The 16,615-nt window shown below is 47.8% G+C and overlaps 1 protein-coding gene across 1 annotated transcript in view; it reads left to right on the top strand.

Annotated features, from left to right (window-relative positions):
* dnah1 (dynein, axonemal, heavy chain 1) overlaps window positions 1-16,615 on the top strand; it is a 67,283-nt gene that overhangs the window by 33,424 nt on the left and 17,244 nt on the right. Inside the window, exons 47-57 of the mRNA XM_031833868.1 lie at window positions 70-300; window positions 794-990; window positions 1,077-1,212; window positions 1,293-1,501; window positions 9,006-9,177; window positions 9,257-9,448; window positions 9,615-9,725; window positions 9,846-10,031; window positions 10,156-10,347; window positions 10,457-10,624; window positions 10,750-10,941. Coding sequence (XP_031689728.1) covers window positions 70-300; window positions 794-990; window positions 1,077-1,212; window positions 1,293-1,501; window positions 9,006-9,177; window positions 9,257-9,448; window positions 9,615-9,725; window positions 9,846-10,031; window positions 10,156-10,347; window positions 10,457-10,624; window positions 10,750-10,941 — 1,986 coding nt within the window. The remainder of the gene's footprint in view (window positions 1-69; window positions 301-793; window positions 991-1,076; window positions 1,213-1,292; window positions 1,502-9,005; window positions 9,178-9,256; window positions 9,449-9,614; window positions 9,726-9,845; window positions 10,032-10,155; window positions 10,348-10,456; window positions 10,625-10,749; window positions 10,942-16,615) is intronic.

The following is a 16,615-nucleotide window of genomic DNA, read 5'->3' on the forward strand; positions in this document are numbered from 1 at the left end:
AGATCATACAGTATAGAAACCCTGAAAGGCTCTTCAAACGGAGGATGTGCTGCTTGTTTTGATTCTCAGGACAAGATGCACTTGCTGCAGTTGTGGTACCATGAAAGCTGCCGGGTGTTCCAGGACCGGCTGGTGAGTGCTGAGGACCGGGACTGGTTTGATAAGCTCCTACAGGCCCGCATTGAGGAGTTTGGCTGCAGCTTTGAGGATGCTGTGCCCTGCCAGCCGGTCCTGTTTGGAGACTTCATGATCCCCGGAGCTGACAACAAAGCCTACCAGCTCATTGAGGACAAGGAGAAGGTGAGACTTCACTGCTAAACTTAAAGGGCAACTCCACCACTTTTCAACCTTGTTTTCATTATCTTCAGAACAATACCAGTGCAAACATACAATATGTGAAAACAGCACATTTCTACAAAAATATAACGTTACAAAGTTCTACCCGATGGCTTCATCAAAAGTTAAAGAATTTGAAAAACAGTGTTTTTCAAACACTATGAGATTTGCTGTGACGTGGGGAGCAAGAAAATACCCTCCCTTGGACTAGAAACTCGTTGCACTTCTTGAAAATAACTTTTTTTTAGGACCTTGTCTTTTTAACCACAGATCATAGAATCGCGTTGTTTTCACATATGTAGACACTGGTTTGGTATGGGAGATGATGAATATGAGGTTGAAAAGTGGCGGTATTACCCTTTAAAAGACTTCCATAAAAACGTTTGGTGACACTACTAGGGTAGTAATGAGATTTATGGGTGTTTTTCATCCCAATACTGTCTTGTGATTCCCACAGCTGGCCAGAGTCATGGAGGAGTACATGGATGACTACAACCAGATCAGCACCACCAAGATGAAGCTGGTGCTCTTCATGGATGCCATCCAGCATGTGTGCCGCATCAGCCGCATCCTGCGCCAGCCCCTGGGAAACGCCCTCCTCCTGGGGGTCGGGGGCAGCGGGCGCCAGTCACTCACCAAGCTGGCCACGCACATGTGAGGCTCATACCTTCTATTTTATTAAACATCTGAAAGAATGTTACTGTGATAATATGGTGTTAATATGTTGATTTACACCTCAGGTCAGACTATGAGTGTTTCCAGATTGAGCTCGCTAAGAACTACGGCCACACAGAGTGGAGGGAAGACCTCAAGAGCATCATGCTGAAGGCTGGCCTGCAGAATGTACAGATCACCTTTCTGTTTGTAGACACACAGGTGAGCACTTTTTCACAGTGTCAGCACTTACACATACCCACTTATCGACATGCCCTCTAACCCTGTGTGTTTTACCTCAGATCAAGAGCGAGTCGTTCTTGGAGGATGTGAATAACATCCTGAACTCTGGTGACGTGCCCAACCTCTATGCGGTGGACGAGCAGGAGCGCATCCTGACCGCTATGAAGCCTGTGGTGCAGGACCTAGGCCAGCAGCCCACCAAAGCCAACCTCATGACTGCCTACATTAAAAGAGTCCGCAGTAACATCCACACCGTGCTCTGCATGAGGTCAGACTCATGGCACTGTATCCATACATGTACAGTGCATTCGGAAAGTATTCAGACCCGTCTACTTTTTCCACATTTTGTTACATTACAGCCTTATTCTAAAATGAATTAGTTTTAATTTTTTCCTCATCAATCTACACACAATCTACACACAATACCATATAATGACAAACCCCCCTCTCATTTCTTACAAAATATCACATTTACATAAGTATTCAAACCCTTTACTCAGTACATTGTTGAAGCACCTTTTGCAGCGATTACAGCCTGGAGTCTTCTTAGGAATAACGCTACAAGCTAGGCACACCTGTATTTGGGGAGTTTTTCCTATTCTTGTCTGCAGATCCTCTCAAGCTCTGTCAGGTTGGATGGGGAGTGCCGCTGCACAGCTATTTTCACGTTTCTCCAGAGATGTTCGATTGGGTTCAAGTACGGACACCGGCTGGGCCACTCGAGGACATTCATAGACTTGTCCCGAAGCCACTCCTGCGTTGTCGTGGCTGTGTGCTTAGGGTTATTGTCCTGTGGGAAGGTGAACCTTGGCCCCAGTCTGAGGTCCTGTGCGCTCTGGAGCAGATTTCTATCAAGGATCTCTCTGTTCTTTGCTTCGTTCATCTTTCCCTTGATCCTGACCAGTCTCCCAGTCCCTGCTGCTGAAAAACATCCCCACAGCATGATGCTGCCACCACCGTGCTTCACCGTAAGGATGTGGCCAGGTTTCTTCCAGAAGTGACGTTTGGCATTCAGGCCAAAGATTTCCATCTTGGTTTCATCAGATCAGAGAATCTTGTTTCTCATGGTCAGAGTCCTTTAGGTGCCTCTTGGCAAACTACAAGCGGGCTATCGTGCCTACTACTGAGGAGTGGCATCCATCTGGCCACTTTACCATGAGGCCTGATTGATGGAGTGCTGCAGAGATGGTTATCTTTCTGGAAGGTTATCCCATCTCCACAGAGGAACTCTGGAGCTCTGTCAGAGTGACCATCGGGTTCTTGGTCACCTCCCTGACCAAGGCCCTTCTCCACCGATTGCTCAGTTTGGTCACCTCCCTGACCAAGGCCCTTCTCCACCGATTGCTCAGTCTTGGTGGTTCCAAACGTCTTCCGTTTAAGAATGATGGAGACCACTGTGTTCTTGGGGACCATCAATGCTGCAGTAATGCTTTGGTACCCTTCACCAGATCTGTTCCTCAACACAATCCTGTCTCGGAGTTCTAGTGACAATTCCTTCAACCTCATGGCTTGGTTTTTGCTCTGACATGCACTGTCAACTGTGGGACCTTATATAGACAAGTATGTGCCTTTCCAAATCATGTCCAATCAATAGAATTTACCACAGGTGGACTCCAATTAAGTTGTAGAAACATCTCAAGGATGATTAATGGAAACAGGATGCACCTGAGCTCAATTTTGAGTCTCATAGCAAAGGGTCTGAATATTTAGGTAAATAAGGTATTTCCGTTTTTCATTTTTAAAACATTTGCAAAAATGTCTAAAAACCTGTTTATGCTTTGTCATTATGGGGTATTGTGTGTAGATTGATGTGGAATTGTATTTTATTTTATCAATTTTAGAATAAGGCTGTAACGTAACAAAATGTGGAAAAAGTCAAAGGCTCTGAATACTTTCCGAATGCACTGTATATCTGCCTATCACGCCTACACTGTCACTGTTGCACACACACTCCGTCACACACACCACCATGCACACACCCACCCACTGCTTTTGCTGCTGCCATACTGTTTACTATTATTAATCCTTCTACCGGTCACTTTCTCCTAATCCCCGCCTTCATGCACAGTACCAGTCAAAAGTTTGGACACACCTACTCAGTCCAGGGTTTTTCTTTATTTTGACTATTTTCTACTTTGTACAGTAATAGTGAAGACATTAAAAACTATGAATAACACATATGGAATCATGTAGTAACCAAAAAAGTGTTAAACAAATAAAAAATATATTTTATATTTGAGATTCTTCAAAGTAGCCACCCTTTACCTTGATGAAAGCTTTGCACACTCTTGGCATTCTCTCAACCAGGTTCATGAGGTAGTCACTTGGAATGCATTTCAATTAACATGTGTGCTTTGTTAAAAGTTCATTTGTGGAATTTCTTTATGCGTTTGAGCCAATCAGTTGTGTTGTGACAAGGTGTAAGGACTGTTCAAATATGCAAAGAGAAACGACAGTCCATTATTACTTTAAGACATGAAGGTCAGTCAATACGGAAAATTCCAAGAACTTTGAAAGTTTCTTCAAGTGCAGCCATAAAAACAATCAAGCACTATGATGAAACTAGCTCTCATGAGGACCGGCACATGAAAGAAAGACCAAGAGTTACCTCTGCTGCAAAGGATAGGTTCATTAGAGTTACCAGCCTCAGAAATTGTAGCCCAAATAAATGCTTCACAGAGTTTAAGTAACAGACACATCTCAGCATCAACTGTTCAGAGGAGACTGTGTGAAACAGGCCTTCATGGTCTAATTGCTGCAAAGAAACCACTACTAAAGGACACCAATAACAAGACAACACTTTATTGGCCAAGAAAGACAAGCAATGGACATTAGTCCGGTGGAAATCTGTCCTTTGGTCTGATGAGTCTAAATTTGAGATTTTTGGTAGGTGAACGCATAATCTCTGCATGTTGAAAGTCATGCGTGGAGGGGGTGGAACTCCCTCAGTAGTGATGGAGCCAAGATGTCCTCCAACGGTACCCAGCACCTCTCCTCTCGACCGTACCCCTCCCAGTCCACAAGGTACTGTAGGACCCTCACCCGGCGTCTAGAGTCCATTATGGAACGTACAGTGTACGCCGGGGACCCCTCGATGTCCAGAGGGGGCGGAGGGACCTCCGGCACCTCACCTTCCTGCAGGGGACCAGCTACCACCGGCCTGAGGAGAGACACATGAAACGAGGGGTTAATACGATAGGTTACAGCTTGCTTTTTACTATAACACACCCTGTTTATCCTCCTCAGGACTTTAAATGGCCCTCACACACTGCGGCCCCAGCTTCCGGCAGGGCAGGCGGAGGGGCAAGTTTCAGGTCGAGAGCCAGACCCGGTCCCCCGGTGCGAACACGGGGGCCTCACTGCGGTAAATGTCAGCGCTCCTCTTCTGCCGTCCACCAGCTTGTTTAAGTGATTCCTGGACTGCTCTCCGGGTCTCATTCGAGCGCTGCACCCACTCCACCGCAGGAGCTTCGGTCTGGCTCTGATGCCATAGTGCCAGGACCGGTTGGTAGCCCAACATGCACTGGAAAGGTGACATGTTAGTGGAGGAGTGCGGAGTGAATTCTGAGCCACCTCCACCCATGGGACGTACCTCGCCCATTCACCTGGCCGGTCCTGGCAATACGACCGCAGAAACCTACCCACATCCTGGTTCACTCTCTCCACCTGCCCATTACTCTCGGGGTGAAAACCCGAGGTCAGGCTGATCGAGACCCCCAGGAGACCCCACGGAAGACGTGGGTAAACAGGGCCTCCGCAGTCTGTAGGGCCGTAGGGAGACCGGGCAACGGGATGAGACGGCAGGACTTAGAAAACCGATCCACAACAACCAGGATCGTGGTGTTCCCCTGAGACGGGGGAAGGTCGGTGAGAAAATCCACTGACAAATGCGACCACGGCCGGTGTGGAATGGGGAGGGGCTGTAGGACACCCTCTAGGCAGGCGTCTAGGAGCTTTGCTCTGAGCGCACACCGAGCAAGAGGAGACATAAAACCTCACGTCCTTGGCTAAAGTGGGCCACCAGTACCTCCCCTAAGACCCCGCACTGTCCTCTCAATACCAGGATGACCCGAAGAGGATAGCGTATGGGCCCATCGAATCAAACGATCACGAACACCAAGCGGCACATTCTGAACACCCGCTGGACACTGAGGAGGTGCAGGTTCCAGCCGTAACGCCCACTCGATTTCCGCGTCCACCTCCCATACCACCGGTGCTACCAGACATGAATCTGGAAGGATGGGAGTACGATCGATGGTCCGCTCCTCGGTGTCATAGAGACGGGACAGCGCGTCGGCCTTAGTATTAAGGGAGCCTGGCCTATAGGAGATCGTGAACCGAAATCTGGTAAAAAAAAACATGGCCCACCTTGCCTGACGCGGATTCAATTTCCTCGCTGCCCGGATATACTCCAGATTACGATGGTCAGTCCAGATGAGGAAAGGGTGCTTGGCCCCCTCAAGCCAATGTCTCCACACCTTCAGAGCTTGTACCACAGCTAACAACTCCCGGTCCCCCACGTCATGCTTCGGTGGCGTGCCCTAGCGCTGGGACAGCACGGCTCTAACCCCAGCCTCGGACGCGTCCACCTCCACTATGAACGCCAAAGAGGGGTCTAGATGAGCTAGCACGGGAGCGTCGGTGAACAGCTCCTTCAGACGACTGAAGGCTCTGTCCGACTCCGCTGACCACCGCAAACGCGCCGGCCCCCCCTTCAGCAGTGAGGTAATGGGAGCAGCCACCTGACCAAAACCCCGGATAAACCTCCAGTAGTAATTGGTAAACCCTAAAAACCGCTGCACCTCCTTTACCGTGGTTGGAGTCAGCCAATTACGCACGACTGCAACGCGGTCACACTCCATCACCACTCCAGAGGTGGAAATGTGATAACCCAGGAAGGAAACGACTTGTTTGGAGAACACACATTTCTCAGCCTTGATGTACAGGTCATGCTCCAGCAGTCGCCCAAGTACTTTACGTACTAGAGACACATGCGGCGCGTGTGGCAGAATAGATCAGTATATCATCGATATACACCACCACACCCTGCCCGTGCAGGTCTCTGAGAATCTCGTCTACGAAAGATTGAAAGACGGCTGGAGCATTTTTTCAACTCATACATCGTGACGAGGTACACATAATGGCCAGATGTGGTACTAAACGCGGTCTTCCACTCATCTCCCTCCCGGATACGAACCTAATTATACGCACTCCTAAGGTCCAGTTTGGTGAAAAAACTCGCTCCTTGAAATGATTCCACCGCCGTGGCGATGAGAGGTAGCGGGTAACTAAACCCCACTGTGATGGAATTTAGACATCTATAATCAATGCACGGACGCAAACCTCCCTCCTTTTTCTTCACAAAAAAGTAACTTGAGGAGACAGGTGACATGAAGGGCCGAATGTACCCCTGTCCCAGAGATTCAGTGACGTATGTCTCCATAGCCACCGTCTCCTCCTGGGACAACGGGTACACGTGACTCCTGGGAAGTGCAGCGTTTACCAGGAGGTTTATCGCGCAATCCACTCGTTGATGAGGTGGTAATTATTTTTACAGAAAGCGATAGCCAAATCGGCATATTCAGAGGGAATGCGCACAATGGAAACCTGGTCTGGACTCTCCACCGTCGTCGCACCGATGGAAACTCCTCTGCACCTACCAGAACACTCCTCTGACCACCCTTGGAGAGCCCCCTGTTTCCATGAAATCTCAGGATTGTGATTAGCCAGCCAGGGAATCCCCAGCACCACGCAGGTGAATCAATAAGGAAGAGACTAATCCGCTCCTTATGATCCCCCTGCGTTACCATGTCCAGTGGAACCATGACCAGCCCTGACCCAAATGGCCGGCTATCTAAGGAGTGCACGGGGAAGGGTTGATCTAGTGGCACCAGCGGAATCCCTAGCCTCAACGCGAGTCCACGATCCATAAAGTTCCCAGCTGCGCCTGAATCGACTATCGCCTTATGCTGGAGAGAGGGAGAAAACTCAGAGAAAGAAATTTGTAAAAACGTGACCAACAGGGAGCTCTGGGTGAGTCTGGTGCTGACTCACCTGGGGTGACCGAGAAGTGCTCTGCCTGCCCTCTCGACTCCCAGACGAGCTCCTCCAGCACCGATCGCAGTGTGTCCTCTCCGACCACAACTGGTGCAGGAGGAGCCTCTTATCCGGTCCCCCTCGATGCGGCCCCCCCTACCTCCATAGGGATTGGAGCGGGAGTGCCAGGAGGTGGAACTAACGAGGCCCGTTCTGGACACCCGCGGGCAGCCAGCAGGTTGTCGGATCGACATGTCAATGAGTTCATTGAGGGAGAGGGTCGCATCCCGACAAGCTAGCTCCCTGCGGACGTCCTCCCGGAGGCTACATCAATTAGTGGCCAATCAGGGCCCTGTCGTTCCACCCCGCTCCCAGCGGCCAAGGTCGGAAACTTCAGCGCATTGTCCTGCACGCTCCTCGTCTCCTGTCTAAGGTGAAACAGCTGTTCACCTGCCGCTCGGCCCTCTGGTGGGTGGTCGAACACGGCCCGGAACTGGCGGGTGAACTCTGGATAGTGGTCCCTCGCAGAGTCTGGGCCATTCCACACTGCATTGGCCCACTCCAGGGCTCGACCCGTCAGAAAGGAGACGAGGACGCTCACGCTCTCCTCACCAGAGGGAGTCGGACCAACGGTAGCCAGGTACAGCTCAAGCTGTTGCAAGAACCCCTGGCACCCAGCCGCCGCTCCATCGTACTCCCTGGGGAGCGCCAGACGAAGAGCACTGGATCCGGACGCCGCCGGAGGAGTAGGTTGAGCAGGTGGAGGAGGAGCTGGGGGTGAGGTAGGGAGACCAACGGTAGCCAGGTACAGCTCAAGCTGTAGCAAGAACCCCTGGCACCCAGCCGCCGCTCCATCGTACTCCCTGGGGAGCGCCAGACGAAGAGCACTGGATCCGGACGCCGCCGGAGGAGTAGGTTGAGGAGGAGCTGGGGGTGAGGTAGGGAGACCATTCTCTCCATCATTTGATTGCTGACCCGATTCGGTGGAGAATGGCCGTATGATGGAGGACACGCTCCTCCATGGATGGGAGAAGGGGTGCAGCTGCTCCTGCTGACTCCATGGATATGTTGCGGGCTTCTGTCACACAGCCAGGAGTGGTGGGTGCGGAGTCAAGCGCAGAGAGCAGAGGATAATGGGGGAAACCGAACTTGGGCACCAAACAGTCAGTGAACATAACACGCAACCAACCTAGACTAACAGAGAACAAGCCCGCACAAAAGCAGGCGGGCCTAACAGGCTTAAATAGTTCTGAACCAAAACTCAAACAACAAACAGAAAATGAAAAGGGGATCGGTGGCAGCTAGTAGACCGGCGACGACGACCACCGAGCGCCGCCCGAACAGACAGGGGAGCCACCTTCGGTGGAAGTAGCTATAGCTTCCTCTCTTATTTGATATTTGTCATGTTTTCTTTATTATTTATAGTTATATTTGTATTAGTTATACTACTGCACTGTTGGGAAGAGCTTGCAAGGTAACCTTTACACTGATCTTGTGCATGTGACAATAAAACTTGAACTGAGCTGCTCACTCACAGCATCTGAAAGGTACAGTAAAGAGTAAACAGTAAACTTGAACCTCTACTAATTTCTCTTTACCTCTCTCCACCTTCTTTTTTTTTTACCTCACCTCCATCTCTTCCCTCACTCTCCTGTCCTCACCTATCTTCTCTCCACCTCTCCGTTCCCCACCACGCCCCTCCTCCCTGCCTCTTTTCCTCCTCTCCCCATGTCTAGTCCTATAGGGGAGGTGTTCCGTGCGCGGCTCAGACAGTTCCCGTCTCTGGTGACCTGCTGCACTATAGACTGGTTCAGTGCCTGGCCAGAGGAGGCCCTCCAGTCTGTGGCTGCCTCCTTCCTCTACGAGCTGCCAGAGCTGGAAGCCAGCCCCACCGCAATGAAAGGCCTGGTGAGGAGAAACAGAGATTGTTTGTTTGTGTTCTTGTCTCTTGCCAGCCTCCCCTCACCACTGTTGTGTCCCTGTCTAGATTATGATGTGTGTGGAGATCCACCAGATGGTAGCCAGGAAATGTGCGCAGTACCTGGCTGAGCTGTCCAGATATAACTATGTCACGCCCAAGAGCTATCTGGAGCTACTCGCAATCTTCTCCTCCCTCATCGGCCGCAAGAAACAGGAGCTGCACAGTGCCCGGCAGCGCATGAAGACTGGCCTGGACAAGGTGAGAGGAGGGACCCTCAATGCCACAATTTTTGTATCTAAGAGGTCATCTTCTCTTCTGTGTCTTTTGCTTCAAATGTATTTTGTATGCTTTAAATGTGTGTCTGTGTTCATATGGGTCTGCGTTTAACCGTGTGATTTTACTGTGTGCCTGTGTGTGTCTATAGCTATTGAGGACAGCAGAGGATGTGAGTAAGATGCAGGAGGAGCTGGAGATGATGAGGCCTCTGCTGGAGGAAGCTGCCAAGGACACAGTGATCACCATGGAGAAGATCAAGGTAAATTAGACCAGGAAGCCTTATCAGGTTCTTAAAATGCCTGTACATGCTGTATCCTTTATATAGCACATGTGTTATGCATGTTAATCTTTGTGTGCGTGTGTGTGTGTGTGTTGACAGGTAGACACTGTGGTTGCAGAGGAGACCCGTACGGCGGTGCAGGCAGAGGAAGCCAAAGCCTCACAGAAAGCATGTGTGGCCGGTGCCATCGCTGAAGACGCCCAGAAAGACCTGGATGAAGCGCTGCCAGCTCTAGACGCCGCCCTCACCAGCCTCAAGTCTCTCAACAAGAACGACGTTGTTGAGGTGACATTATTTTGCCCTGTAATGGTTTATGGTTGTACTTGTACTTTTGGCTTGTTGTTTTCCTAGATTGCTCTGTACTGTATGAGGGCTGTTGTACTGTATGACTGGGGCTGGGTCTCTCCAGGTGAGGGCCATGCAGCGCCCGCCCCATGGGGTGAAACTGGTGATAGAGGCTGTTTGCATCATGAGGTCCATCAAGCCTAAGAAGGTGGCCGGAGAGAAGCCAGGCACCAAGGTGGACGACTACTGGGAGCCTGGCAAGAGCCTTCTGCAGGACCCCGGGAAGTTCCTAGAGGGCCTCTTCAAATTTGACAAAGTATGTCAATGTCCTGAGGACATGTTATCCCAAACAAAGCTTTTTACTTTCTTTCAGTGTAAGAGGAGCTTTTTGACTGGAATCATTTTGGCACCGATCTCCTCTGTAGGAAAATATCCCAGACTCCGTGATCAAATTAGTACAACCCTACATTGATAATGAAGAGTTCCAGCCAGCCAACATTGCCAAGGTGTCCAAGGCCTGCACCTCCATCTGCCAGTGGGTGCGAGCCATGCACGTGTACCACTTTGTGGCCAAGGGTGTGGAGCCTAAAAGAGTATGAATATATTTGCTTTAAATGCTGCCCTCTCTTGTACAACAAGACTATTGCATCTGCATATGCACTATTTGTGTGAGTGTGATGTGTGTATCTTTCATTCCTGTGTGTGCGTGCTCATGCAGAAAGCTCTGCAGGAGGCCCAGGAGGACCTGGCTGTGACCCAGCTCATCCTGGACGATGCCAATGAGAAGCTGGCACAGGTGGAAGAGGGCATCGCAACGCTGCAGGCCAAGTACCATGACTGTCTGGCCAAGAGAGACGAGCTGGACAACAAGTGCCAGCTGTGTGAGAACCGCCTGGTCCGCGCAGACAAGGTCAGAGAGAGAGCGATGGGGACAAAGCTTCTGCATTGCTTGCTGTTTGCGGTTTTAGACTGGGTTTCTGTAAAGCACTTTGTGACATCTGCTGATGTAAAAACGGTTTTATAAATACATTGAATTGATTGATTGAAAACTCACTGATAACAACACACATATTTGCGCTGGCTTGGCAGGTGCAGGACAAATCTGAAAGGATATAGAGGCCAGACCATACACAGGGTTGCAAAGAATTTATAAAAATTACCAGATTTAAAAAAAATCTGGGTTATTAACGGGTCATTTTGGTAATCTCTGTAAATTTGGGTAATTTAAACTTGATTAATATACAGTTGAAGTTGGAAGTTTACATACATCTTAGTCACAATTCCTGACATTTAATCGGAGTAAAAATTCCCTGTTTTAGGTCAGTTAGGATCACCACTTTATTTTAAGAATGTGAAATGTCAGAATAATAGTAGAGAGAATAATTTATTTCAGCTTTTATTTTTTTCATCACATTCCCAGTGGGTCAGAAGTTTACATACACTCAAATAGTATTTGGTAGCATTGCCTTTAAATTGTTTAACTTGGGTCAAACATTTCAGGTAGCCTTCCACAAGTTTCCCACAATAAATTGGGTACATTTTGGCCCATTCCTCCAGACAGAGCTGGTGTAACTGAGTCATGTTTGTAGGTTTGCTCGCACACGCTTTTTCAGTTCTGCCCACACATTTTCTATAGGATCGAGGTAAGGGCTTTGTGATGGCCACTCCAATACCTTGACTTTGTTGTCCTTAAGCCATTTTGCCACAACTTTGGAAGCATGCTTGGGGTCATTGTCCATTTGGAAGACTCATTTGCAACCAAGCTTTAACTTCCTGGCTGATGTCTTGAGATGTTGCTTCAATATGTCCACATAATTTTCCTACCTCATGATGCCATCTATTTTGTGAAGTTCACCAGTCCCTCTTGCAGCAAAGCACTCCCACAACATGATGCTGCCACTCCCGTTCTTCACGGTTGGGATGGTGTTCTTCGACTTGCATGCTTCCCCCTTTTTCCTCCTAACATAACGATGGTCATTATTTTTATTTATTTATTTCACCAGTTAGGCAAGTTGAGAACAAGTTCTCATTTACAATTGCGACCTGGCCAAGATAAAGCAAAGCAGTTCGACACATACAACAACACAGAGTTACACATGGAATAAACAAAACATACAGTCAATAATAGAGTAGAAAAATATGTCTATATACAATGTGAGCAAGTGAGGTGAGATAAGGGAGGTAAAGGCAAAAAAAGGCCATGGTATTGAAGTAAATACAATGTAGCAAGTAAAACACTGGAATGGTTGATTTGCAGTGGAAGAATGTGCAAAGTAGAGATAGAAATAATGGGGTGCAAAGGAGCAAAATAAATAAATACAGTAGGGAAAGAGGTAGTTGTTTGGGCTAAATTATAGATGGCCTATGTACAGGTGCAGTAATCTGTGAGCTGCTCTGACAGCTGGTGCTTAAATCTAGTGAGGGAGATAAGTGTTTCCAGTTTCAGAGATTTTGGCAGCAGAGAACTGGAAGGAGAGGCGGTCAAAGGAAGAATTGGTTTTGGGGGTGACCAGAGAGATATACCTGCTGGAGCGCGTGCTACAGGTGGGTGCTGCTATGGTGACCAGTGAGCTGAGATAAGGGGGGACTTTACCAAGCAGAGTTTTGTAGATGACCTGGAGCCAATGGGTTTGGCGTGAAGTATGAAGCGAGGGCCAGCCAACGAGAGCATACAGGTCGCAGTGGTGGGTAGGATATGGGGCTTTGGTGACAAAACGGATGGCACTGTAATGGACTGCATCCAATTGATTGAGTAGGGTATTGGAGGCTATTTTGTAAATAACATCGCCGAAGTCAAGGATTGGTAGGATGGTCAGTTTTACAAAGGTATGTTTGGCAGCATGAGTGAAGGATGCTTTGTTGCGAAATAGGAAGCCAATTCTAGATTTAACTTTGGATTGGAGATGTTTGATGTGAGTCTGGAAGGAGAGTTTACAGTCTAACCAGACACCTAGGTATTTGTAGTTGTCCACATATTCTATGTCAGAGCCGTCCAGATTAGTGATGTTGGACAGGCGGGCAGGTGCAGGCAGCGATCGGTTGAAGAACATGCATTTAGTTTTACTTGTATTTAAGAGCAATTGGAGGCCACGGAATGAGAGTTGTATGGCATTGAAGCTCGCCTGGAGAGTTGTTAACACAGTGTCCAAAGAGGGGCCAGAAGTATACAGAATGGTGTCGTCTGCGTAGAGGTGGATCAGAGACTCACCAGCAGCAAGAGCGACATCATGGATGTATACAGAGAAGAGAGTCGGTCCAAGAATTGAACCCTGTGGCAGCCCCATAGAGACTGCCAGAGGTCCGGACAGCAAACCCTCCGATTTGACACACTGAACTCTATCAGAGAAGTAGTTAGTGAACCAGGCGAGGCAATCATTTGAGAAACCAAGGCTGTTGAGTCTGCCGATGAGGATGTGGTGATTGACAGAGTCGAAAGCCTTGGCCAGGTCAATGAATACGGCTGCACAGTATTGTTTCTTATCAATGGCTGTTAAGATATCGTTTAGGACCTTGAGCGTGGCTGAGGTGCACCCATGACCAGCTCTGAAACCAGATTGTATAGCGGAGAAGGTATGGTGGGATTCGAAATGGTCGGGAAACTGTTTGTTGACTTGGCTTTCGAAGACCGTAGAAAAGGCAGGGTAGGATAGATATAGGTCTGTAGCAGTTTGGGTCAAGAGTGTCCCCCCCCCCCCCTTTGAAGAAGGGGGTAGCTGCTTTCCAAACTTTCCAAGCTTTCCAAACTTTGGGAATCTCAGACGACACGAAAGAGAGGTTGAACAGGCTAGTAATAGGGGTGGCAACAATTTCGGCGGATAATTTTAGAAAGAAAGTCTCAATTATAGTGGATTTATCGGTGGTGAAAGTGTTTCCTATCTTCAGTGCAGTGGGCAGCTGGGAGGAGGTGTTCTTATTGTCCATGGACTTTACAGTGTCCCAGAACTTTTTTGAGTTTGTGTTGCAGGAAGCAAATTTCTGTTTGAAAAAGCTAGCCTTGGCTTTTCTAACTGCCTGTGTATATTGGTTTCTTGCTTCCCTGAAAAGTTGCATATCACGGGGGCTGTTCGATGCTAATGCAGAACGCCATGTTTTTGTGTTGGTTAAGGGCAGTCAGGTCTGGAGAGAACCAAGGGCTATATCTGTTCCTGGTTCTAAATTTCTTGAATGGGGCATGCTTATTTAAGATGGTGAGGAAGGCATTTAAAAATAAAAAAACAGGCATCCTCTACTGACGGGATGAGATCAATATCCTTCCAGGATACCCCGGCCAGGTCGATTAGAAAGGACTGCTCGCTGAGGTGTTTCAGGGAGCGTTTGACAGTGATGAGTGGAGGTCGTTTGACCGCTGATCCATTACGGATGCAGGCAATGAGGCAGTGATCGATGCCTCAAGTGATCTTGGTTGAATTTAGAGGGCAAGTTGAGGTGTATTGAGGTGTATTTAAAGGGCAAGTTGGTTAGGATGATATCTATGAGGGTGCCCGTGTTTATGGCTTTTGGGTGGTACCTGGTAGGTTCATTGATAATTTGTGTGAGATTGAGGGCATCAAGCTTAGATTGTAGGATGGCTGGGGTGTTAAGCATGTTCCAGTTTAGGTCGCCTAGCAGCACGAGCTCTAAAGATAGATGGGGGGGCAATCAGTTCACATATGGTGTCCAGAGCACAACTGGGGGCAGAGGGTGGTCTATAGCAGGCGGCAACGGTGAGAGACTTGGCTGTTAGAACAGCCCCCTTTGGCTGTTCTATCTTGTCGTAGAATGTTGTAGTTAGGGATGAACATTTCCGAATTTTTGGTGGTCTTCCTAAGCCAGGATCCAGACACGGCTAGAACATCCGGGTTGGCAGAGTGTGCTAAACCAGTGAATAAAACAATCTTAGGGAGGAGGCTTCTAATGTTAACATGCATGAAACCAAGGCTATTACAGAAGTTACAGAAGTCATCAAAAGAGAGTGCCTGGGGAATAGGAGTGGAGCTAGGCACTGCAGGGCCTGGATTCACCTCTACATCACCAGAGGAACAGGGGAGGAGTAGGATAAGTGTACGGCTAAAAGCTATGAGAATTGGTTGTCTAGAACGTCTGGAACAGAGAGTAAAATTAGGTTTCTGGGGGCGATAAAATAGCTTCAAGGTATAATGTACAGACAAAGGTATGGTAGGATGTGAATACAGTGGAAGTAAACCTAGGTATTGAGTGATGATGGCCAAACAGTTCTACATTTGTTTCATCAGACCAGAGGACATTTCTCCAAAAAGTAGATCTTTGTTGCCATGTGCAGTTGCAAACCGTAGTCTGGCTTTTTTATGTCTGTTTTTCAGCAGTGGCTTCTTCCTTGCTGAGTGGCCTTTCAGGTTATGTCAATATAGGACTCGTTTTATTGTGGATATAGATACTTTTGTACCTGTTTCCTCCAGCATCTTCACAAGGTCTTTTGCTGTTGTTCTGGGATTGATTTGCACTTTTCGTTCATCTCTAGGAGACAGAACGCGTCTCCTTCCTGAGCGGTATGACGACTGCGTGGTCCCATGGTGTTTATACTTGCGTACCATTGTTTGTACAGATGAACATGGTACCATCAGGTGTTTTGAAATTGCTCCCAAGGATGAATCAGACTTGTGAAGGTCTACAATTTTTTTCTGAGGTCTTGGTGGATTTATTTAGATTTTCCCATGATGTCAAGCTAAGAGGCACTGAGCTTGAAGGTAGGCCTTGAAATACATCCACAGGTACACCTCCAATGGACTCAAATGATGTCAATAAGCCTTTCCGAAGCTTCTAAAGTAGAGGTCGACCGATTAATCGGAATGGACGATTAATTAGGGCCGATTTCAAGTTTTCATAACAATCGGAAATCGGTATTTTTGGGCGCCGATTTGACTATTTTTTTATATATATATATATACAGTGGGGCAAAAAAACTATTTAGTCAGCCACCAATTGTGCAAGTTCTCCCACTTAAAAAGATGAGAGAGGCCTGTAATTTTCATCATAGGTTCACTTCAACTATGACAGACAAAATGAGAAAAAGAATCCAGAAAATCACAATTGTAGGATTTATTGAATTTAATGAATTTATTTGCAAATTATGGTGGAAAATAAGTATATATATATATATATATATATATATATATATATATAAACACATTTTTTTATATACCTTTATTTAACTAGGCAAGTCAGTTAAGAACACATTCTTATTTTCAATGATGGCCTAGGAACGGTGGGTTAACTGCCTCGTTCAGGGGCAGGACGACAGATTTTCACCTTGTCAGCTCGGGGGATCCAATTTTGCAACCTTACAGTTAACTAGTCCAACGCAATAACGACCTGCCTCTGTCTCTTTGCACTCCACAAGGAGACTGCCTGTTACGCGAATGCAGTAAGCCAAGGTAAGTTGCTAGCTAGCATTAAACTTATCTTATAAAAAACAATCAATCATAATCACTAGTTAACTAGATCTATTACTAGATATTATCTAGCGTGTCCTGCGTTGCATATAATCTGACTCAGCATACAAGTATCTAAGTATCTGACTGAGCGGTGGTAGGCAGAAGCAGGCGCGTAAACATTCATTCAAACAGCAC

Source organism: Oncorhynchus kisutch, linkage group LG1 (genome assembly GCF_002021735.2).
Source record: "Oncorhynchus kisutch isolate 150728-3 linkage group LG1, Okis_V2, whole genome shotgun sequence".
NCBI lineage: Eukaryota > Metazoa > Chordata > Actinopteri > Salmoniformes > Salmonidae > Oncorhynchus > Oncorhynchus kisutch.